General features: G+C 41.8%; 1 protein-coding gene across 2 annotated transcripts in view; it reads left to right on the top strand.

Annotated features, from left to right (window-relative positions):
- LOC126355089 (cAMP-dependent protein kinase type I regulatory subunit) overlaps positions 1-24,993 on the top strand; it is a 267,006-nt gene that overhangs the window by 12,603 nt on the left and 229,410 nt on the right. The window contains exon 1 of one of the 2 annotated variants that reach the window (XM_050005280.1): positions 6,236-6,295. The exons of the other annotated variant lie outside the window; for it this stretch is intronic. Coding sequence (XP_049861237.1) covers positions 6,251-6,295 — 45 coding nt within the window. The 5' untranslated portion in view covers positions 6,236-6,250. Of the gene's footprint in view, positions 1-6,235; positions 6,296-24,993 lie in introns of those variants that run through there. 2 annotated transcript variants of the gene reach the window in all.

Consider the following 24,993-nt stretch of genomic DNA (forward strand, 5'->3'; position numbering starts at 1 on the left):
TCCTCATTAGTTACGTGATCTATCCACCTTATCTTCAGTATTCTTCTGTAGCACCACATTTCGAAAGCTTCTATTCTCTTCTTGTCCAAACTAGTTATCGTCCATGTTTCACTTCCATACATGGCTACACTCCAAACAAATACTTTCAGAAACGACTTCCTGATACATAAATCTATATTCGATGTTAACAAATTTCTCTTCTTCAGAAACGCTTTCCTTGCCATTGCCAGTCTACATTTTATATCCTCTCTACTTCGACCATCATCAGTTATTTTACTTCCTAAATAGCAAAACTCCTTTACTACTTTAAGTGTCTCATTTCCTAATCTAATTCCCTCAGCATCACCCGATTTAATTTGACTACATTCCATTACCCTCGTTTTGCTTTTGTTAATGTTCTTATATCCTCCTTTCAAGACACTGTCCATTCCGTTCAACTGCTCTTCCAAGTCCTTTGCCGTCTCTGACAGAATTACAATGTCATCGGCGAACCTCAAAGTTTTTACTTCGTCTCCATGAATTTTAATACCTACTCCAAATTTTTCTTTTGTTTCCTTTACTGCTTGCTCAATATACAGATTGAATAACATCGGGGAGAGGCTACAACCCTGTCTCACTCCTTTCCCAACCACTGCTTCCCTTTCATGCCCCTCGACTCTTATTACTGCCATCTGGTTTCTGTACAAATTATAAATAGCCTTTCGCTCCCTGTATTTTACCCCTGCCACCTTTAGAATTTGAAAAAGAGTATTCCAGTCAACATTGTCAAAAGCTTTCTCTAAGTCTACAAATGCTAGAAACATAGGTTTGCCTTTTCTTAATCTTTCTTCTAAGATAAGGCGTAAGGTCAGTATTGCCTCACGTGTTCCAACATTTCGACGGAATCCAAACTGATCCTCCCCGAGGTCTGCATCTACCAGTTTTTCCATTCGTCTGTAAAGAATTCGCGTTAGTATTTTGCAGCCGTGGCTTATTAAACTGATAGTTCGGTAATTTTCACATCTGTCAGCACCTGCTTTCTTTGGGATTGGAATTATTATATTCTTCTTGAAGTCTGAGGGTATTTCGCCTGTCTCATACATCTTGCTCACCAGCTGGTAGAGTTTTGTCATGACTGGCTCTCCCAAGGCCGTCAGTAGTTCTAATGGAATGTTGTCTACTCCGGGGGCCTTATTTCGACTCAGGTCTTTCAGTGCTCTGTCAAACTCTTCACGCAGTATCGTATCTCCTATTTCGTCTTCATCTACATCCTCTTCTATTTCCATAATATTGTCCTCAAGTACATCGCCCTTGTATAAGCCTTTTATATACTCCTTCCACCTTTCTGCCTTCCCTTCTTTGCTTAGAACTGGGCTGCCATCTGAGCTCTTGATATTCATACACGTGGTTCTCTTCTCTCCAAAGGTCTCTTTAATTTTCCTGTAGGCAGTATCTATCTTACCCCTAGTGAGATAAGCTTCTACATCCTTACATTTGTCCTCTAGCCATCCCTGTTTAGCCATTTTGCACTTTCTGTCGATCTCATTTTTGAGACGTTTGTATTCCTTTTTGCCTGCTTCATTTACTGCATTTTTATATTTTCTCCTTTCATCAATTAAATTCAATATTTCTTCTGTTACCCAAGGATTTCTAGCAGCCCTCGTCTTTGTACCTACTTTATCCTCTGCTGCCTTCACTACTACATCCCTCAGAGCTACCCATTCTTCTTCTACTGTATTTCTTTCCCCTATTCCTGTCAATTGTTCCCTTATGCTCTCCCTGAAACTCTGTACAACCTCTGGTTCTTTCAGTTTATCCAGGTCCCATCTCCTTAATTTCTCACATTTTTGCAGTTTCTTCAGTTTTAATCTACAGGTCATAACCAATAGATTGTGGTCAAGGAAAAGTTTAACGTGGAATCCGAACCACATCTCTTTCCTGTCGACTGCGGACATGGTTTGGAAGTGAAGGCTGTATTAAAAGCAGATTGAACATTTCCTTGGCTCCATCGAGATTCGATCCCGCGACATTTCTGTTTCCAGGTACGTGCTTTACAGTTAGACCAGCGGGTCCAATGTTTAGAAAATAATGTTGTGAATATAGATAAGTTGATGACGTGGCTTTACTAGGTTAGTGCTACATGAAATGCCGGTTCTAGGTCAGCAGCACCAAGCTGTGACCACTCAGTCAATTGCCATAATTCAAAAAGGCGATTCGGGGTTATAGTGCGCGGATGTGCAACTCCAAGTTGACTTGTTGTAGAAAGTTTAATCACAAGGGTTATGATTGGCTACGTAACGGCATGTAAGGAAATTTAACATGTCGCTAGTGAAAATATACTTCATGCAGCAGTAGTAGTTCTCAAGAAAACTTTCTTGATCAGAAACTGCAAAAGTTTTGGTTACAAGAAAGAACTTCAACAAATTTTGTCAACAGCGCAAGAGGTAATGCTTACAGCTCATGTTTCGTGTCCGCTTATTATTTTAACAATATCATTTGGCCTCAGCGAGCAGTGTGGATAACATTCCAAATTCCGTTCACCCGAAAAACAAGATTCTTACCGTCAGCGATAGGTCCCCGCGAAGGAATATTTGTTATTCTTACGATAAATCAAATCACATTTGCTAAGATTCACCGAGGTTAAATTCTTGTTCTCGGCTCCAGGGCGTAAAAGAGTGGTGTAGTTGAAGTCGAGACGAACAAATTGCTATAGGATACTTGTAGTCCATACAGCTGTGAAACAGCCTTAAATTGGGCTACGGAAGCTACACCGCATGCGCACCGCGACGGATTTCGGAGAAAATCGTTCGTGAAAAATGTATTAAAAAAAACTTTGTTTTTGCACTAGAAAAAAGTACAATTGATTGCCCTGTGAGGATAACGATAGGACCTTTGTAAACGTCGTACAAAAACTAATTACATTTAAAATTCGGTCTATTTTAATTCGTAACAAGCATAGTGGTTTTTGTTGTAAGAATACTAGGGAAAAATATTGTTGATTTTATGTTGTTAAAATTCACAATATTTCCAGCAAAAATTTACACACACATTTTTCTGCATTTTGTAAGTGGAAGAACAAGAGGTTTTCAGTAAATGGGCACAGGCTGCAGGAAATGGTCGCCGAGAGGGTAAGGAGCAAAAAAAGTCATGACATTGGCCAGAAATGCGTTATAAGGTAGTACTTTAACTTGAATGCGGTGAAGATAAGTGTGTTAGCGATTGAAAACATCCATGAGAACACACAACTCAATAGGAATGTTTCGTCCATGAGGGTGGCGCGCTCGTACATCTAAAGGGGGCGGGTGGGGGGGGGGGGGGTGAAGCGGATGCGCATGTGGTTGTGTGTGTATGTGTCCATTCCGTGAAAAGTATTTTATGGCGCAAAGCCAGACGAAAGCATAGGTGTTCCATGCGTAACGTAACTGAGTATTGTAATCGAAGAAATCGATACGAAGAGCGCATGCGCATAATTTCACCGAACCATCTGTCACAGTAGTCTGCGTATCGTTTTGTCAATGGCTGACCCCCTTCATTCTGTGCGGTACAACTTGCGCCTTTGGTACTGCAATTTTTAATCTCTCACATTATTAACAGCTTTGTGTTTGGTCTACCAGGGTGTTCTCTTCAATGGAAAAGAATACTCAAAAATCACAGTTGTGGGGGCATTATTAGGATTCTGGCTCATTGTACTCAAGAATTCGAGTTGTTACTTTAAGTATATACTCTGCTGGGTTTCTGTCAGACATTTAATTTTTCTGTTAGTTTGTTTATTCTTAGGTTCCAGTAATTTTCTTTATTACACGTAGGAGTTACTGTATTCCTTAGGCTTATTTGTTCCCTCATTCTTCACAAAAGTTAGGAATACCTACTTGACGTCGTTATTTGCGCGTGAACCTGTCGCGCTTTTTTATTGCAGGAAAAGCAAAAAAATATTTTCGGATATTCAGTTTTCGAATGTCAGTAACTATCATTGATCTCCGTTAAGCAAGATTACATCAGTTCATTTAATGAGGCAGCATTTTTGTGTAGTGGAGTGGGGAGGAGACTGAAGGATTTCGCTTTTGGAAACGCTCTTAATCAATGCCTTCATTCTAGTTCAAGAATTGTTCAACAAAGGTCACGCTTGATTCATTTCCATATCTGGCAGCATATGTTTGACCCCACATTATATCGTAAAGAGAAGCATCGGTGTGAGTTGCCTCATTAATATGTAGAACTTTGATAAAGGCACCATGTTTCGTGCAGTGATTATGAAAAATGTGACTTCCCAGAGAAGTTTAGTAGACGTAAAATGGGGACATAGATAGCTGCCAACATATGATGGTTTGTAAACATGGGGATCAAAGTGGTATTAGAAATACAAGCACCTTTTTGGACTTAACTGTGTGTAAACGCTAAATAATGATGAGAAACTGAATCCATTCCTGATCTTCGCATAATACACTGTATTGTGGGTTTTCCTATTTACCATTATTTCATGTGCTGAACAAGTACAGAAAAGCGCACAGTCCTTATCTCGATTGCTTGACTGTGAACAACGCTGTGAAAGAAAATATTAGTAGCGTTATATGAAAAAAGAAGCGTCCCTTTTCGAGATTGCTCCTGTCATTTTTGTTTAGACCTCGTATGGCCCATCTGTTAATCTCCGAAGACAAATTAATGCCCAGTTACTATGTGAAGATCGTAGTAAACAAGTAAAAATCACGATACAGCCCACGCCCGGGTTCGATTCCCGGCGGGGTCAGGGATTTTCTCTGCCTCGTGATGGCTGGGTGTTGTGTGATGTCCTTAGGTTAGTTACGTTTAAGTAGTTCTAAGTTCTAGGGGACTGATGTTAAGTCCCATAGTGCTCAGAGCCATTTGAACCATCACGATACAGATGATTCCATTCAGACATGTACATTATCTTTGTAACCAAGAATTTTTCCTGACCAAAGGAGTGCTCTAAGTCAGTATTATCCGTGTTCTTTTGCCAGATGGGATATAGAACATGAAATATAAATTTTTCAATTCGTAGTACTCCCCTTCAAGGTGACATTCCAAAATGCACCCTTGCCCTCCCGAGCGCAGGGTTTACATGGCCGCTCTATATCTTGTTAAATGGTGTGCTGCTCTTCTAACGGGAAATAAATATCTTGTTTTCTGAATAAGTCGTCGAACTCACTACGTTTTATGTCACAAAACATTCCACTTTGGGCTCACAGATACAAGGAAACTTATTTGCTAAAGCAGAATCTGTACTGTGCACCAGACTGTCACCATTCCGCGTAACCAACGTTGTTAACGTGCTCTGCGGTGAATTGCGGTTACGGAAGTGATTGTTGCACATTGTTCAATAGAGTCATGCCGGTTGTGCGAAATAGCGGATGCACTCACGCACCATTTTGTTAGTATCACAAAAAGCAAATAGAAAGGCAGATATTGCCAAGAAGTTCTCGAGTGCGTTGCAGTATCGTTATTCGGTTAATGAAAATAAAGTCTCATGGGATTCCAGCGCTGTAGCCATTAACCACGATAATCCTCCCCGGATTGTATTTATTGTTACCGTATTTCAATTAGATTGCTGTTACGTCTGCGTAGCTGCCACCATTAGCATCTGACAGGATTTAAGTCGCTTCTCTTTGTCTACGAAACATGAGACGAGTCAACGGACTTGAAGACTTACACTGTCAGATGACTTGTTTCAACTTCCCATTTGATACTGGTGGGTCAGAGCAAAATCCTTGTCCAGTTCCCAGTGTCTTCCTGTGTGCGAAACTATGCAAATCAGTTTGAGAGGGACTGTATAAATAAGTTTTTGTACATGTATTCCTCGTCTGCTAGCGGCTTTTGGAGTGATCGGTACATTTTTCCTCAAAGTAAAGATAAATCAATAGCGTCACATAGTATTTAGAAGTTCGGCATAAACTCAAAGTTGCTGTAATGTATCATGTTAGTTATAAAAACTTGTATCATAATGTAGGCGCGTTTCATATGAAGCTAAACGCGTCGATGCGCCGAATGTTGCAAGAACAGTTCGATCGCCCGAGGATTCGTGACGCTGCGTGAAAATAGGCTGACGAGAGCATTTGCTTAAATATTTCAGCGGCGCAGGGCATCTGGCGTGATCAAGTACTCTTGCGATGGTTAATCAATGTCTTACAATGGCATAGTTAGTCCTAAAAGCCTTTATTTTGTTAGTCAAGTTACGTAAACTGGTGTGAGCATGGGGATGTTGGCAGTACTGGCACGGGGCCCCTTATCTCTCGTTAGCGCAGTCAGTCGTACAGCAATGGGCAACAGACTGGGCGCCGTCCTCAAGATATTTAGCAGGCGGGTAAGTTTCACTGCTGCCAACTAGTACCGTCTTCTTCGTCCATGAAGCTTCATTGTGGCTACACCCACGTGTTAGAAAAAGAAGAAATGGTTAAAGCGCCTTTTCGAGGTCCAGTTAGCCTTTTTCGTTGACTGACAGTGAATTGAATGTTTCTTTAACGTCAGGCGGTTATTCATCGCCTACCAAATTGCAGGAATCAAAAATAGTCAAGGCAACTTTGAAGTGAACGGTGGTGATCGAAAAGGATTGATTCATATTTGTAGTGAAATGCGATACACATGCAGTATGTACGGGTACGCTAATTTCACGTTAAACAATCTTTGTGATGTGACACAGTAAGAGTGATATTTTTGCGTATAGTGAGGATTTTTCTTTAATCTTCAGTGCTATACACGGCACACCAGTGCACTAAAAGTCAGTCTGTACAAGTACTGCATTTTAATGTGTTTATTTATTTATGTGTAGTGTGATAATGTGCGAGAGAATGTCAGAAATTTTTCACATTATTTGCGATGTTGTGAAATTTATTGTAATCTTATTGTTTTTGTATATGAATGTAATAGCAGTTCCATCGCCGGCCGGTGTGGCCGAGTGGTTCTAGGCGCTTCAGTCTGGAACTGCGCGACCGCTACGGTCGCAGGTTCGAATCCTGCCTGGGGCATGAATGTGTGTGATGTCCTTAGATTAGTTAGGTTTAAGTAGGTCTAAGTTCTAGTGGACTGATGACCTCAGATGTTAAGTCCCATAGTTCTCAGAGCCAGTTCCATCGTGTTGCCCCGAGCGTATTGCTTCACTGTTTGCCGTACGACTACGCCAAGCGGGAATCGTAACAGATGCGGCGCTGTGTTTACAGAACAGCTGCCGCTAAGCTGCGGCACTGCTGTGGTGGACTAGGTATTCCTCTCCTGATTCCTCAGATCTGTAATTCTGATACAAGCACAACTGTTGTTCGTAGCAGCAGCACTCAACGATTTTCATGAACAGTTTTCCGAATTACGTCTCCTCTTCCACGTTTGTCAATCTCTGTTGTTTTGATCTAGTGTTTTTAACTTTTCTCGTATATCAGACATAATTTTCGCCGTATGAACTACACGAATGCATCAAAAACAGACCATTTTCCGATTTATTATAAAATTCTGTCGGTGTCTGTGGGTCTGTGTGTGTAGAGAGAAAAACCTGTGTTTACGAACTGGACTGTGATCTCGATGTCCCATACCGTCAAAGATTTTTAGAAGTGGCTTTTCGCTTTAAAAATCCATATCGCCATTTGCGATGTAGTAGTAGTAGTAGTAGTTGTTGTTGTTGTTGTTGTTGTTGTACTGGTGGTTGGAGGAGGAGGAGGAGAAAGATAGTACAAGGGGCTGAGAAAGACGCTGAAGCTTCCATTCGAGCCACCAACGCCATTGGTCAATATTCTACGATTTGCAGGGAATTTATGACCAGTTATGGTTACTAGTACCGGTTACAGTTTTGTTGTATAATTGTAGTAATTTCACGATTCGTACTTCTGAATCTTCCACTGGCAACTTCAAAACTTGACTAGATCTGTCAGAATCATGTTTTGAAATAATATATGTAGTCTAGTAGTGCCAAAGGAGCAATTCATAACGCACAAGTGAAGGGGGCAGCTATTGACAAAACGATATGCAGACCACTGTGTATCCATTGCACAAAAAAGAAACCTTATCAAGACAATAGAAGACTCTTTAATTCGCTAACCGTTCTTACGAGGAATTCATTCTACAAATTCATTGTCGCTATGCTTCCCCCAGGAAGTGAAACTGGAAGAGTAAGTGAAAAAGATGAACAGCACCTAGAAGCTACAAAAATGTTGACATGGAGGGAAGTTACCGGATCTAGTTGGACTCAGAGAAAAAGCAAACCTGGACGGACTGAAAGAAATAAACGATGAGAATAAGCTCCTAAAGGAAATAAAAAAGTGGAGAGCTATAATTTCTGGGCTTTACACCGAAGCCAATAGATTGACAAGACATTTCTGAAGGCAAAATAGTGGGTAAAGTATCAGAGATAGGCTCAGATGAAGGTCTTCGAAAACTAATGAGGATACTGTAATGCCAAAAGCAACAAGTAATGAAAAGTAATGTGGGTGACCAAAGAAAGTGTTTGCGTCAGAGCTTAGCCCTTGAAGTATGAGAGCATATTAACGGTGTGGTTTCCTTTTGATGTCGTCAAAGTGACGCAGTGGTTAAGGTACTGGACTCGCATTCGGTGTAGCTACTTCAAACCATCAAGATTAGGGTTTTTCTTGGGTACCGTAATTCAAACAAGCGGAAGTCCTAAGGGTTCCTTTAACAGGGTCATTGCGTTTGAACTAGTGATTACTCTCTGTAATTACGGTGGCGTTTGTGGGACGTAAAACTTTAATATTTCTTGCTTTTTCCATTGTTTGTGTCTTTCAATATTTTGCAGAAAGACAAATCACATTTGTACATGGTCCTGTGTTAGGTTTAAAAATTCTCAGTTTAATTTGTGGTGGCTTAGAAGATTACGAATTCTTGAGCTACGGCATAAAACATGAGATACTTTCAATAAAATAAGTATTTTTAAATCTGTATTCTTTCCGTTATCGAGTGTAGACTAGAAACATACAGAACTTCTGTAGTACAGACGTCCCCGAACGTCTTCAGTTGGCTATTCCTGTTTCCCTTTGCAGGCTTTTCTGGCGTAAAACCGATTTCCGATTTTAGCTCCCTGTGACGTCGCGCACAGGCACTAATGAATTGAGTTTGGTCCCCAGTTGCTGCCCCGAGCTGAAATTTCGTTGCTACAGTCTCCCAAGCCGTCTGCGACGTGGAAATACGATACAGGACCTGCCACCACGCCCTCCCGTCTCGCCTTACTCGCTTTCTGGAGAATGTGACAGATGCATAGTTGCTGTTCGTCGTTTTCTCGTGGAACTGTGTTACGTGTCCAGTATGTTACAATTTTCCTCGCTGTCAACTATGTTCCACTGCCACTGTGTCCCTGTTTCACACTACCATTGTCTCCTTCGCTCTTTCTATACCACAACGGCTGCCTACTACTTCCAATTTTTTATCACCTTTTCATCTCTTTCCCACTCAAAATTTACTAACTATACTTATTGTGCATGAGTGAAATACAGTTTATGGGTGATTAAAAACACAAATTAATTCCTTCAGATGTGGTTCTTTCAAAACATTGTAAAAAGAAACCGAGGAAAAATTCCTAATAAAATATGAAAGACATGATGGCAACGATTATGCTAATTACATAACATGCTTGTGACGGATAACTTAAAAGATATGCATGCAGTCGAAGTGCGTGTGGAACATTATTCCTAGCTGAAATTGTTGGAAACCATACACTTTAAAAATGAAGGTACTTTGTTAGTGACAAATCATGCTATGTCGTTCTACTGGATCTTCACCTCAACCCTCAGATTTATGTTCATTCTTGGTTAGGTATGGAATCAACTGCCCTTAGATAATTGTTTTAAAAAAATGATTCAAATGGCTCTGAGCACTATGGGACTTAACATCTGCGGTCATCAGTCCCCTAGAACTTAGAACTACTTAAACCTAACTAACCTAAGGACATCACACACATCCATGCCCGAGGCAGGATTCGAACCTGCGACCGTAGCAGTCGCGCCTGAACCGCTAGACCACCGCAGCCGGCATAATTGTTTTAAAATGTGCGTAAAACGTAAAGCAAAGCATTTATTCCATCGCACCTAGTGCCCTGAAATTGCTATAGTCCAGAGTTGAGCTTGCCGTTTTCGGAATTATAAATTTCTTACTAGAGCACAATTGATCTACAAGGTTCAGAGAAATGAGAACTATTCTTTTAAAATACAGCAGTTGTTTAAATTATCAGTCCTGTTGTCTCACGATATATACTGTTCCATGCAAGATAATCATCATCCGCTTCCACGATAGACACCTGTTTTAATGGCGCAACTATTCTCTTCGCCATATCCTGTCGTGTCTGAGCGTTAATTATTGACTTAAAGACGTCAACGTCTGAAAAAAAAAGCCGTTGTTCAATAAAGTTTCGTGTATATTGGATAAGCTGCTTCTTTCTGAGCAGCATTTTCAAATCATGTATTAGGTCTGTGTTATTTATGACTCTTTATTTCAAGGTAATTATTGTAATCAAGCCACCTCTCGTGTATTCTGATCAGTTCATTTTTTATTTATGTTTATTAATTTCATCACTTGTTGCCTTTGGTATTACAGTATCCTCATTAGTTCTTCGAAGAACTTCGTCTGAGCCTATCTCTGATACTTTTACCCACTATTTTGCCTTCAGAAATGTCTTGTCAATCTATTAGCTTCGGCGTAAGGCCCAGAAATTCTAGCTCTCCACTTTTTACTTCCTTGAGGAGCTTATTGTCTTCCTTTATTTCTTTCAGCCCGTCCAGGTTTGCTTTTCCTCTGAATCAAACTGGTTCCGATAACTTCTCCATGTCAACATTTTTGTGGCTTCTAGGTGCTGTTCATCTTTGCAGTTATAAATCACAGAATGGCCGCTTGCGAACACTAGAGACTGAAGTTTCATATACAGAATGACTATTATTCTGCCCTTGTGTGTGTGTGTGTGTGTGTGTGTGTGTGTGTGTGTGTGTGTGTGTGTGTGTGTGTGTGTGTGGTGACCTCATAGGTACCAAACCCAGTTTACGGAGGAAAGTTTTAGCCATGATTCGTCAGCAAACAGACTGTTCCCAGTCATCAACTGTGTAATAAGCATGCTTGTGGTGTGCTGCGACTCGTTTTCGTTGATGAACCCACATTAGGCATGGGTGACGTAGTGGGTGTCTGCTGCAATAGCCACTACGTGCGCGTGTGTTGCGCATCGTGATCAGGGATATGTTTTCAAACTGACCATTGTTCAGTTAGGCGGTTACCAGTGCTGTTTGTCAACACATCAGATGCATAACCTTACACTGCCCTCTCCCTCCTCTCCCGCTACCATATAAATATTTCACTGTCCACTCCCCCTCCGATAGTTGGTCTTTTTATTGGATCTATAGATATCATCTAAGACGATTTCAATCATCACACAGCTGCAGAAGTTTTCGAGGTCAATATGCCGGCGCTATGGCTTCCCTCCGTGATGTTTTAAAATCTTACGTTTATTAAGTCATTTACTTGCCAGTATGCGCTACGAGCTCGCAGGATGTTACCGCACTTCCGAGCTTTACGTACAAGGCGTGTTGATCTTCTATTACAGGGATAGTCACTCTTTTTCACCCACCGCCCAATTTTGTTCCTCCTTTAGGAGTAAAATTTGGTAACCGCCCATCAGTTCCACAGTATCGGCGAGTTATAAAGTGGAGAAGTAACTTTATAAAGTTTATAAAGTTAGCCGTATGTCAACCAGTTGTTTCTGGGAAAACCGCCCTCCATTGTCAACAAACGAAAAAGAACAAACATCCAATAAATTTGTATATGAAAAACTATTGTTTCTTGTTTATAATTAAAGGATTGAAAAGTTCTGCTCGCAGTCATTCTATGTAATTCTAACGCCAAGTAGGTGCTTGTTACCATATACCGCGTTTAGTCTTATCACAAGCCGCAAATTTTATGACAAGTTTTAGCTCCGCTCTCTTGCTCGATCACAGTTAAAAACTACTCATCCATATACAGAACTACGGGGATAATCGGTACGCGTGCGACAGCATGCGCCATCTAATATGTTCCAAAATGCCGCGCATAAAAACGGAATTCTTCAGGAGCTTATACCTCGAGTTCTGTCGGTGATACAAAGGCGTGTCAAGTGTTTTGAATAGCCCTTGAGTTAGGACCATTTGTGTACCCAGCAGGAGTATCGTTCTAAGGTCACTATCCTACAATAAAGGCTCAGACACGAATATTACACTCTTCATCCTACTTAGGCAAATAGAGCAAATAGTTTGGTTCATTTTGCATTTAATGTGGTGTACGGTGGGCCTTTAGGGATTGTAGAGGCACCATTAGTTCGTGGGTCGTTCCTTAGAAAGACCCCACAAAAAGTATTTTACCATTTTATTTTATTTTATTTTATTTTACCAAAGACGAGCCGCAGATTCCAGAATGGCTATACAGGGCAAATGGCGGAAATTTGTACAATATATTCCTAAGCTCCCCATCCCGAACAGACTTGAAAATTTTGTTATCCTTGTCCGTTTCAGAGATGGAGAGGTTAAAGATACCCTACTTACGCAGTTAAAATCCGGTTGTGATTGGAAAACGTAGTTTATAAATTGACATAGCGCGGAGAAATATTCTGCAAACTGTCCCCATTATCATCAGAATTTTGTTGTACTGCAGCACATGCAATATTTTTTTGCACTTATACTCTGGCCTGAGGTGTAAAATTAATTTTGTATTGTATCAATTTCACGTAAACTACCAAATTTTTACTGACCCATAAAGTTCTTTTCATATGAGTAGGATGCCCTTTTGTGACATGGAAAAGAAGGGACCAGCGGAAAAGTGTGCTCTGTCCGAGCACAAAAAAGCAAATATTCTCATGTTTAAAGGACTCTCACTGATAAGTTGCACCAGCTGCCTCATTCTACCTTGCTCAGCATCTTTAAAAATATTCCCAAAATTTTGACATGCGAACATATTCGCCCTTTTTCATACTGAGGGTGAAGGAAAGAATGGCAGTGGGAAAGAGACGAAAAGGTTATAAAAATTGGAAGATAGTAGGCAGTGGTTGTGGTATAGAAAGAGCGAAGGATACAATGGTAGTGTGAAAGAGGGACACAGGGGCAGTGGAACATAGTTGACAGCGACAGAACAGTGCTAGGAAAATAATGAAGGAAACACTCCCAGTGGAAGAGGAATTGAGAGACGGAGAAAGTGGAAGTGGGCGAGAGCCAGTCATAGTGAGAGACAGCGATAGTGAGAGCCAGAGTATAGGACAGTGACAACGAGGAAGAAGAGACAATGAAGAGAGTGAGCAGCAGTGGGAAGGAGTGATATGGGAGCAGTTAAGAGAGAACAAGAGGGAGAGACAGAGGAGCTGTGCGCCTTGCAGCCAACTGCCGTACTGCTGTGCTTGCCCGCACACGCAAGTATAGTCTCCCAGGCTGCGTCCCCGTGTGCACAATTTTGAGGCATGCGCCTAGTGTGCACGGAAAGTCACACTAGTGTAAACGCACCTTTAGGGACACAGAGAGATAATGCCAAATGAGTTGGGCTGAATGAGTGAGTGCACACGCGCACTTATAGGTGTGAGCGAGTTAGTCAGGCAATCTTAAGGGAGTGAGAGGTGAGTTCCATGTTCAAAACAGCGCGGATGTGTTTGCAAGCCAAAGTTTTTAAAGGTGCTGTGGAAGGTTTCTGAGGCAACTGGTGCCGTTCTTTTCAGTTAAGTCTATTAAACGGGAGAATGTTCGCCTTTATGATGGTCTGATAGAACCATTTTGCACTGGTGACTTATTTATTCGTGACTTTGCATTACTGTGGCATAGAACGTGTAAAACACGCAGTCATAGAAATATTAGAATAGACGTCAGATCTTAATCTTCCTTCTTTCGTTTTGGGCACATGGCATCTTCTTCTAGGCTGTCTGTAATATTTCACAAGTTTGCAATTTTCCGCGAGAGTTATCCATGGAACGTGAAAATGTCAGACGGCAATAAATTAGCGGTATGTGGAAGGACACAAACTTCTGAATTTTGTAAGGCTACCAGCGTACCCAGGATTATTATAGGACAGTGACAACGAGGAAGAGGAGACAGTGAGGATAGTGAGCAGCAATGGGAAGGAGTTAATATTATTATTATTATTATTATTATTATTATTATTTATTGCTACTCGATACTTGCAACGTTAATAATGCACGTTTACATGAAAAGGTATTCTGACTTCATTTTTCCTCGCACGTTTGTTGGTCCATGTTATGTTAGGTTTGTAAAAGTAAAGCAAAGGAACTGACAGATTGAAACTTGATGTGGTGAGCTTGATGAGGTGAGCATTTGATAAGTACACCAATGATCTGGATTCGAATCTTAGTCCGGTACGCGTTTGTAATCTGCATTCATTGCAGCGTACAGTCCTTCCAATATTAGTGAGATATGCTTGAATGAAGACGATAACGTACTTGCTTTAGTAATTACATAAATGAGATATGGCCCGCCTCGCTTTGAGTGCCTTGAAATAATAACCCATGACGTGCGAGGTTAATACCCTACAGAAGAACAAGAAGAATGTTGGTTTAATGAGAATCTAGCCTAAAACAGAAGGTTTTTACAAGCTTAAGCATCGTTGTTATTTGCCATTACCCCGTAACTAACGTCTTCCGCTTTGTGCAAAAGGGAACCGTTACTACTAGAGTCGGCAAGAGAAGATCCCCTACAGTTGCAGTAGGGATGACGCGGCTGCTGCTTTGCATGTTTTGTATCAACTGGTCACGTAACACGATTTTGTGTAAGTCGCTATGGCAACGCGTCGGTGTTGTCGCATTAAGACCGCTATTGTTTCTGCCAGCTGTCGGGTATCCTCTCACCGGCTTTACTATAGCAGAATTAAAATACGTCATAACGTTGATTCTGATTCATGCTGGGACCACTGCGGCTAAAGGAGAGATTGCGAGTGCGGACATATGGCAGAGTCGGGTTCCCGCAACTGATAATCGCGACCACACGAGCGTTTGCCCGCTGCAGCCACACCAAGAGTCGTGACAACTTGTGTTATTCCTGCTTACTAGGAATGTCGTTTTGGAATTCTGTGATTCCATAAAGCCGAAGGTTTTCCATGCCATGAACAACCAGCAAAACGCTCAGTGTCTTTTGCGTACCCTTTGTAGCCCAGAGCTTGCTACATCGTTGTTCGTGAAAAGGTTTTTATAAATTTCTTTACATGACAGTTACGATACATAGGGCGTAAAAGAACTACGTCCACAAAATTTGAGTGTTTTTAGAGGAGATAAACACTATTTTTATGTGATAAAAATGTCACAGGTGCTCCGGTTTCTCGCTTAGAGATCCATGGAGCTTTTTTGATGCTAGTGATATGCAGAAGGGACGGTGTTAAAACTGCCGTGTGATGGAAACTGTTTTAGAGGTAGTGGTCAAAATATATTTATTTTCATTAATACACAACTGGCACCTGTGTGCTAGCGTCTAACACACTCAGAACAACTACTTTTTCTACGAATAATGGCCGGAGCGTAATCCAAACAGGCAACCAACTCCTCTGGAGTACGCAGAAAGCTTCACCTCCCTCCCACAGAAAGAAATCCATAGTGTGAGATCGCGAGAAGGGCCAGGGAACGGCCTCAACACTTCAAATTCCCCCCACCCAGTATAGGGGTTGGGGGGGGGGGGGGGGAGACGAAGCGTTTGGTGTACCAGCCATCGATACACTCAGCAGTTTGCCCGCTTGTCGGAAGCTGCAGTCATTTTTCGTAGATACTTTTTTATTTTTTTTTTTTCGTGTCAATCACTAGCGTGGAGATGCCAGTTATGCATTAATGTAAACGGATGACATTTTGAGCAACAATCTGTAACAGTATTTGTCCTATCCCCTTAGGGGGCACACGACTCTTTCGTGAATACGTGCGTGGCGAGCAGGGGAGCCCCAAGCTATTGCAGCATCTACATCGTTTCTTGTGTTGCAAGCACTCATCTCAGATTATCCTTCTCTTCCTTTCCCATGATACAGCCTTTGATGCTGATTCCGCTACCTCTAGTGTCTACTTTCCTTTCTCGACATTTTCGTTCATTTACAATAGTTTTCGTCTGAAGAAAGTTTCGATACCATCTGGATTTGACCTTCGTTCTGATTTTTTTTTTTTTCATGTAATGTGGAACTACTGGGGAAAAACGCCTTAAATAGTGCCTACTGCATGCAGTATTAAATATCATCTGCTCACAATACATGCGCTTAAAAGCAAACGCGTCCGACGTGATGGCGTCGTTATGAAACTTTTGGTACAGCATCCTGACACCATAGGACTCACACTACTGATGCCTGATCTGCTGGCTCTTCACGCAAGCCAAGCAATAGATGCCCGCCATCCTAGGGCATCAGGAACCCTGTCAACGGACGTTGTGCCAGATGACTTTTGTTTCGACTGGGTGACACCCGTAGGGTAGACCCTTACCGGAGTAGGAGGTATCAGGAGGGACTTTTCGCACATAAACATATCAAATACAGTAAACCAGCCTTTATGATCCCTCCGTCTCATCAGATAAGTACAGAAATCTCAATGAGAATAGTTATAATGCTACTTCTTTCCCCATCCTGGCAACCCCATGGGTCGGATGGAGGTACTTCTACTGCTAAAAAACTGTTATTTAACGTGGACCACAGTGAAGATAAATTTGGAGGAGTTGAGTGATTGGAAAAATGCGCAATGCACTGTTACTAATTAAAGCCTTCTCTGTACAATCGACAACCATGAGGTGTTTCCAATGCCTACGTTCTAGTAATCTGCCATCCTGCTGCATGGCGGACCTAAAATACGGAAGCTGTTGACGATCATTGCATGAAGGTAGTTCTTGTGAACAACCGCCTTTGTATGTCAATTGTATGGAACACCATCTTCCTCTTTCACCAATACGCACTGTCTTTAAGAAAGAAAATACAAGAAAATAAGTCAACTGACTGTCACATATCGAGGCGTGAGAGAAATATGAACACCTACATCCTTGGTCAGTAAGGATGCGAAGTCACCGCCATCACCCCCCCCCCCCCCCCACCCCCCTCTGCGGTACCGTCTGTGGGAATCACTTCCCACACCTAACTAGAGAAGCAGATCCTTCCTCCTGCGTCTACCGGTTACAGGCCCTCTTCTTGGGGCTCCTCTCCCAAAAATCCGCAGATTAGAAGCCTGATACCAACTAGTGGCTGAGGGAGCTGCGCATTTTTCATATCCTCGTGCTCATTGCGGATAGACCCTCGCAAGAAACTCGGCCAGCAGAGGCTTTTAAGTAGGACGGGGAAAGAGTAGAGGAGGAAGAAGAGGAGAACTGGGAGAGGGCTACGTTGGTGACCCTGGAGATGCCATAGATTATCCCTCCACACACACACACACACACACACACACACACATTTATAATCAGATTCTGTACCAGTGATCATGTAGTTCCATCCCCAATGGTTAACAGGCTGTAATCCTGGGGTGTGACCGGTCCTTCTGGCCCCCTCCACGCCTTTCCGGGATATGATTATTCAGTGTGTAACCTCCGTCTTCCTAATCGGCTTACTGGATTGCAATATAATTGATCGTGATGGCGTATGCCTAGTGAAATTTTACAGTGAGTAAAGCTATCGTTACCGAAGAAAAGTAATACCGGTTAGTAGAAGGAAAGTGTACAACAGGCGCTTCTGAAGGAAAAATCCATTCCAAACACTGATAATTTTGAAATGAGTGGACGGACAGGCGGGGAAAAAAGGGTACCACGTAATATTCAATACTAAGGAAATACTGATAGTAGAAAAAATACTTATTACGAGGGCAGTGAATCTCCAGAATCCCCAGAAAGGTAATGGCAAAGAAAATTAAGCAGGTAATCACTGACGTGGCAACAGAAACTTTTCTAAGTTACTGGTTATATAAATGACTGGCGTTAACTAAAATTTTGTTAGGTAAAAAAATGACTTTCAGTAACCTCTGTGTAATGTGTTGCAAAATTTAGAAAAAGGCAAGCATTTTACTTTTGGTTATTGAAAGATTGAATTGAATGTACTTCAAGCAAATGAGCAACTTAAACGATAAAATATGTACCAAGCCAGCAGAAGTCACTCGCGAAGCTAAATACAGAAAAAATGAAATTGTGTTGTTTCTTTAGTTATTAGTGTTGGCATTGAAATTTTACGTCACTTTAAGTGAATGAAGTTAATGCTCAAAATTGCAAATTAGTCAAGCCTCTGTTGTGCAATTCAAAAATTAAGTTACTGAGGCAAAAAATTTATACTGAAACCGGTCAATACCAACCAAACAAAACTGGCAATGAATAGTTAATCAATTTTCATATTTTTACGACACTCGGTGATTGCGTGGAAAGGAAAGGGACCCTGCTTGATAATAATGCCTGAGGAAAATGAAAACACAGGTGCGTTACAAGTTTTAACTGTTGCAGGTTATTATTGAGGTTAGTCATACTTTGTCAAAGAGATGCCGCTGAGTAATGCATCCACAATGTTATATTATGCCTACAACGTTGTAGGTGTGCGGACGACGACGACGAATGTACCCAAAGACAATGCTGCTGCTGCTGCTGCTGCTGCTGCTGCTCGTTGAGAACCACGGGTCATCTCTAGAGCCACCGATAATTATGGGACAGGCAATAGTTAGAATTGCAGCTTCCCCGATTGTCCACTCCTACCGTGCCCTCAATACTCGCGGGTTAACGAATTGGGTGCGCCAACATTGGCGCGGTCACAGCTGCACACCGCGTCTGCGGGGATGCCCAACACACACATCCGCACTCTATGACTCAAGCTTCTGCGCATCCTCTCTGCTCGCAACGCACGCAAACAGATAAACAACGGCACAGCTATTGGCATTTCGTCGTTGGTATCGATACATTAAATATAAAGTTTCCTTGGCTATTACCCAACAATTTACAATATTTACATTATAGTTACAATCAATGATATACATTCAGAAATAAATACGCTATTACATTCATTATATACATTACGTATTAAATATAGTCTCTGTAACGCAGCCTACAGAATCAGAAGCACAGTACAAGATATCAACAGTTGTTAAAAGGTGAATGATTTTGGATGTTGCAGAATGTATTTAATCTTCATTTTCGTGCTTCAGGTTGAACAGTAATAGATATCACTCTTACGTGCCGAAACTACAATACCTTATTTTCACGTATCCTGATATTTACATTGCTCTACAAGAAAAACGCTTCACTGATGATCGTTCCTTAGCGCCCCACAGTTATCATGCATTCCGCCAGAACCCGGCCCCCCTCCCCCCCCTCCCTCCCCCCCCTCTCTCTCTCTCTCTCTCTCTCTCTCTCTCTCTCTCTCTCTCTCTCTCTCTCTCTCTCTCTCTCTCTCCCCCCCCACCCCATTTCTGACTGACCAGCTTCTTATCGACCATGATCTGTATCTCAATGATGGTACTCCCACCCATTTCAGTGCTGCTCATGGCACATTTCCAGCTAGCGATACAATAATTTCTTTCCCCTGTCTCGTGGCTTCATTACATCCGATTTTCGCTTATATTGATTTCCTTTGCTTCCTAAAGACACTACTCCAGCATCGCTCTATTGTCTTCAGTTTCGCTTTGCCTTCAGTTTCGCTTTGCCTTCGTGTTCTACAATTTTGACATGGGCGCGTATGACCCTAGTTGTTGTTGCGCCCTAAAACAAAATTCAAAAAATGCTGAAACCGCCCAAAATAACCGGTTTCTGGGATAACCGATTTCCCCCTTTTTATTCTTATTATTTCCTGTAGGCCTGATAAACGCAGATAGCGAATAAAGATTGAAAAATTGAGAGTCCGTCAGTTTCAAGATACATAGAATTTGAATGTTAAATAGCCAAACAAAAGGAAACGTAGTCCGTCCCCCATTCGCTGCTTTTCTTAAAAAGTAGTAAATGATGGAATAATACAAGAAATCACCGCTAGTCTTATATTGATTCAGATTTTTTTGAAACTCTGCTCATAAGTCATGTTTTAATCGAGGCTTATACCGCTATTTGGGCATTATAAACAGTCAGTGCTACAGGGTGACAACTGAGTTTAAGAAAACTGAGATTCGTTCGTTTCAAAAGCTATAAGGATAAAAGCATATTATTTCCTTAGGTAACAGATAGCTACTTCTATTTTTATTGTAAACTATGAATGGGTTGTTAAGTTTAAAGTTTTCTCCTTTTATGATGTCGCAAGTTTGTTGTGGCTCCCCCCATTCTTAATCTTTTAAAGCAAATGAGACATTGTAATTCATTGCTGTCGCATTTTGGCAAAAAAAAAAAAAAACACTTCCAGAGTAGGGATGTTGCCATTCGTAATATAACTGATGACCGTTGACAACAGCTAGAAATTACCATATAAACCAGATAGGGCAATTTCGCACATTGCATATACACGCTTACCATCCAATAAGCCACGCTAAATAGTAACGTGTACATAATTCTCTCAGCAATTCTATACCAAGTCTTATAACATGTGTTTGTATTCGGTTGTGTCGGGATTGATATTAAAATAACGCCGATGGCTTTAACCCATTTTCCGTAACAAACAGTATTTAAAAGCATTGGAAATCTTACAAATAATTATTACTCCCTTTTTTTTACAAAATGTTTACTTACAAGCAAAGTATTTTAGCATTGCTGCTATGACTAATTTAGATTTCCACTTTTTACCCGGTTATTTGTAAAAAAAATAAAAAAAGCTCCTGTTATAACTGAAACCAAACAAATATCCGAAAGTACCAGTTATTCAGAACTAAAATACCGATATCGATTTTGACAGGACCGACTTCCATGCCTAGTGCTTCGAAGAGCCAACTAACAGCTGTATGTCTCTCCTGTTACCTTCGCCCCCCCCCCCCCCCCCCCCCCTGCCTGTCAGACTGCATCGACGAGGTTATGCAGGACGTTTCCGACACGGTCACGTGCGCCGCTGGGACTACTGTTCCCCTGTTCAGGTTCTTGTCCTACAGGGTAGTTAGTCTTCGTGCCAATGTGTCGTTTCTTGCAAAGCACCTTGCGACTCACTTTGACAGCATTGGCGTCCTCTTCTTATCCCGTTACCTTTCTACTGCAAAAACGAAAAGCTGAAGACGGCCTCTTAAATTTCGCTCCACACAAAGCCAAATTATATAATGGACCTTTCACAGACAGGGAACTGCTCCGGGCCCTTGACTTGTCTCATTATATGACTCCAGGTTCTGATTCAGTACATAATCAAATGATCCATGCTCTGGATGTTACTCAAAGACTACGTCTTCTCAGGGGCTTCAGCTATATATAGCTCGAAGGTGTCTTCCCTTCTGTAGTGCCGGACGAGAAAAATCTTGACCCATCCTAGTCGGCATTATAAAGGTCCTAGCAAGCCTAGATTTATTTCTGGGGGAGGTTGACCAGATACAACACACACATAATAGATCACTGTACTATTATTTGAACAATACTAAATACTTAACATGCAAACAGCCCGTGTCCACACGAAAGACAATATGTATCTGTTACTGTCGCTGAATATTAAGACTGTTATCACCTGATACAATGCAAAATAATAGTCTCATCTCACGCGCAGTTGACACTAAAATTTGATTCACAGTTCTGGATAATAGTTCTGTTAGCTTGCAGCCGGATCTGATGAGCTACAATGCCACCATCGTACGTGACGATTACTGAGGGGGCTTCAGCGACGCAGCGCTCCGACATTGGCAGCGTATGGAAACACTAGGGCGTGTCTAAGCCGTGTCCTTCGTTCGTTGCTGCGTCGGGTAGCGACTTCGCTTGCTTGTGATTCGGTGGTGAGGTACCAACTTTGACACGAGTCCTCGTTCTTCGGACGACAGCACACCCTCGCAATAGCGTGATTGTATCATTGTCCCAATGTTGAAGCCAGGCAATAACTTAAGTCTCTCGACAGCTGTTCATCACTTAGCTCCATCAACGTCCTATGGGCACTGCTTGAAACAATAGGCGCCAGCAAATTATTCTCGGTTGACGAATCTTAGAAGCGCAGTATCAGCGTGGCTTCGGGAAGGAATTATCCAAAACCTACCACCTATTCAGTTTGGAAACAGCAATTCAACAGGCCTTTCTTAAAAACCATCCCAGCAGTCTTTTTTGACCTACATAAGGCATACGGCAGCGCTTGGTGTCGCCGCATATTACTTGCCCTCCGTCGGTTTTCGAGGTTCCCTACCGGTTTTTATTCGTGGGTTCTCATCCCATCATTTTTGGGTTAGAATTGGTACTGCACTCAGCTCTCCGCAGGCGCAAGAGAACTGCGTCCCAGAGGACTCCGTATTAAGTGTCAAACTTTTCCTCGTCGTCACCACTGGGCTAGTGAGCTCTGTCGCATCGGTGGTCACCCCTGCACTGTATGTCGACATCGATTGCATTTGGTACAGCTCTCATTCAGTAGCCCTGGCTGAAAGCCACCTCCAAGGTGGCGTCTGAAGGCCCTCAACACCTTTACCATGATTTCCAATTCTCTCCTGCGAAAACGCGCGTCATGCATTTCTGTCGTTGTACCACAGGCTATCGTGCCCCAAAACCCCACTTGGATACCCAGTGCCAGGACTTCGTTTCACAGTCTCGTTTCCTGGGCCTCATTTTTTATATAAATCTGACTTGTGTGCCCCATATGCGTCAACTAAAGACTCGTTGCAAGTAGAAGCTTAACCCTTTTTTGCTTTCTTACCCACACCTCTTGGAGTGAGCATCATGGCACTCTTCTCTGTATTTACCAAGTCCTTGGTATCGTCCCGACTGGACTTGCTTGCCAGGTTTATGGCTTGGCGGCACCTTCAGCTTTTAAATTTTTAGGCGCAGTCCATCATCGTGAAGTGCGACTGGCCACTGGTGCCTTCAAGACTAGTCCCTAGACCATCTCCTAGCCGAAGTGGGGATATTCCCCCCTGAGTTCTGATGGTACTAGTTTTTGGTCTCCAATGGGCCATTCTATGCCAAGTGGTCTAATTTCGGAAAAATTCTCGCATGGCCATCACTGGTTTGGCTGAAGTTTTGTGTGACCATTCGCACATGTTCCTAATGAGCATTGGTAGATTTTTACTTCCGCCAATTGTCATTTGTTTGACCCCATAGCGCAGCTGTCATCAGTGCACCCGTCAGTTTTCGGCAGCTTTGAGACATATCTCTGTCAATATTTTTTGGAAAGAAACAAACTAGGCCATCTTGTACAACTTTTTGCGCTCTCTTAATCGAAATAAAAATAAAGATTACCAGAGCTATTTGCATATGGATAACTTGAAGCAAAGTCTGCCGAAAAATATACATTCGAAAAAAATGTGAAGTCTAGCTATTTATATCTCCGGAAGTAGTTGCGGGTTACAGTTGAAACTTTGCACGTAGCTGCTGTTCCACACCTACCGGGCGTGGCCCCTGTGGCAAAGATAAAGCTGGTCTTCACTCTTTAAAAGGAACCAACAGTGATCAAGCCACAATGCGCTTTACGAACACACTTATACAATTTTTCATGTGTACACTAATGTTCCACATTAACTGCAAACTATGCTAACACAGAGTACGCTAGACATTTAAACTAAAATTAAACAAGCGCGTCAGTAGCATTACACAATAAAGAAACATACTAATAATTCTCTATAACATGAACCCATTGCAAAGAAATATCGTGATGACTGCTGTGAACTTCACCAAAATTTACACAGTGTGACAATGGTGTAAAACATGAAGGTTGTTTACACGATATGTGCTGCGCTTCTTACGCAAAAATTTCGCTACCATCCTCTCCACTGCCTTGGTGACGTATAGTTATATTGTGAAATTTATAACCAGTTGCTTTCTGTTGTTATAGCAGAAAAGGCTGAAATGTTTCATGATGAGTCGTGACAAGTCATCCCGTTTCTTAAGTTTTTAGAGTTATTCGCACTTTATCTCACTTCCTAGACACAAAGACTTTTGACATTTTCTTCCACAGAGAGTACTAAACAATTGTGTAACATAGTAAAAGATGTCAAACTGAATACTAGCGGCATATGGGCCCATTTTCAATGCACCTCGACTTTATCATCGTTTTTACGGCCTTTTTTGGTCGTCGCATTGCAGAACCAAATATAGTTATAGGTGGTTCAGAGCAAGGTTTTTCTAATTAAAATGGTTTAAAATAGTTTGCAGAGGACTTTTTTTTGTAGGAGTGGGCAACAAAGGCAGTTTTGCATTTTTAGAAAAATCGTCAGTTTTGCTCTCAATTTGGAAATCACTGAAAAGCAGTAGCCGAATGAAATTTTGTATTCTAAGAGCTTGTATTGGTAAGTTATTACGTGGAAGATCCAGGTGTATCCCATAATTACTTCCGGAGATATAAACACCTAAACTTCACATTTTTGCGAGTGTATTTTTCAGACGATTTTGCTTTAAATTATCCCTGTGCAAATCGCTCAGGGAATACTATTTTTAATATTTCGCTTAAGAGAGCGAAAAAAGTTGTTCATGATGACCTAGTTTTGTTTGCTTCAAGAAAATGTTACCGTAGATACATATCTCGCTAAGTTGCCGAAAATTCACGGTTGCACTGATAGCTGCGGTATGAGGTCGAGCAAATGAGTATATCTCCATAAGTACTGAATTAATTATGGTGAAACCTAACCAGTGTTCATTGGGAACAAGCGAGAATGCTCATACAAAATCTCATCAAAATCTGTGATGGCCATGCGGGAACCTCTGGATCACTGTGCAATCGCCAGTCGACAATTTCCCGATCATCCAACATATCCCATTCTTTTAACATGTTTGGGTATTGACCCCGTGACATCCGCCCTGAGGTCGAAATATCAGTTGGAATGCGCCTTACAGCCCCCTACCAGGACCTCCACCTATCCTTCTTACAATCTACTCCCTGTGTTTCCTCGCGCACCCCTCCTTTGGTTGTACTCAGATCACGAATTAGAACTGATCCATTTCAAGGTTCTAAAACCTCAGTTGCTCCCAACGACCCTCCAACGCCTGTTACGTTCAGTTCTTCATGAGTTTCAGGGTACTACTATCTTTCAGACTGACAGCTCTAAAACCGTGGATAAAACGGGATATACAT

Source organism: Schistocerca gregaria, chromosome 3 (assembly GCF_023897955.1).
Source record: "Schistocerca gregaria isolate iqSchGreg1 chromosome 3, iqSchGreg1.2, whole genome shotgun sequence".
NCBI lineage: Eukaryota > Metazoa > Arthropoda > Insecta > Orthoptera > Acrididae > Schistocerca > Schistocerca gregaria.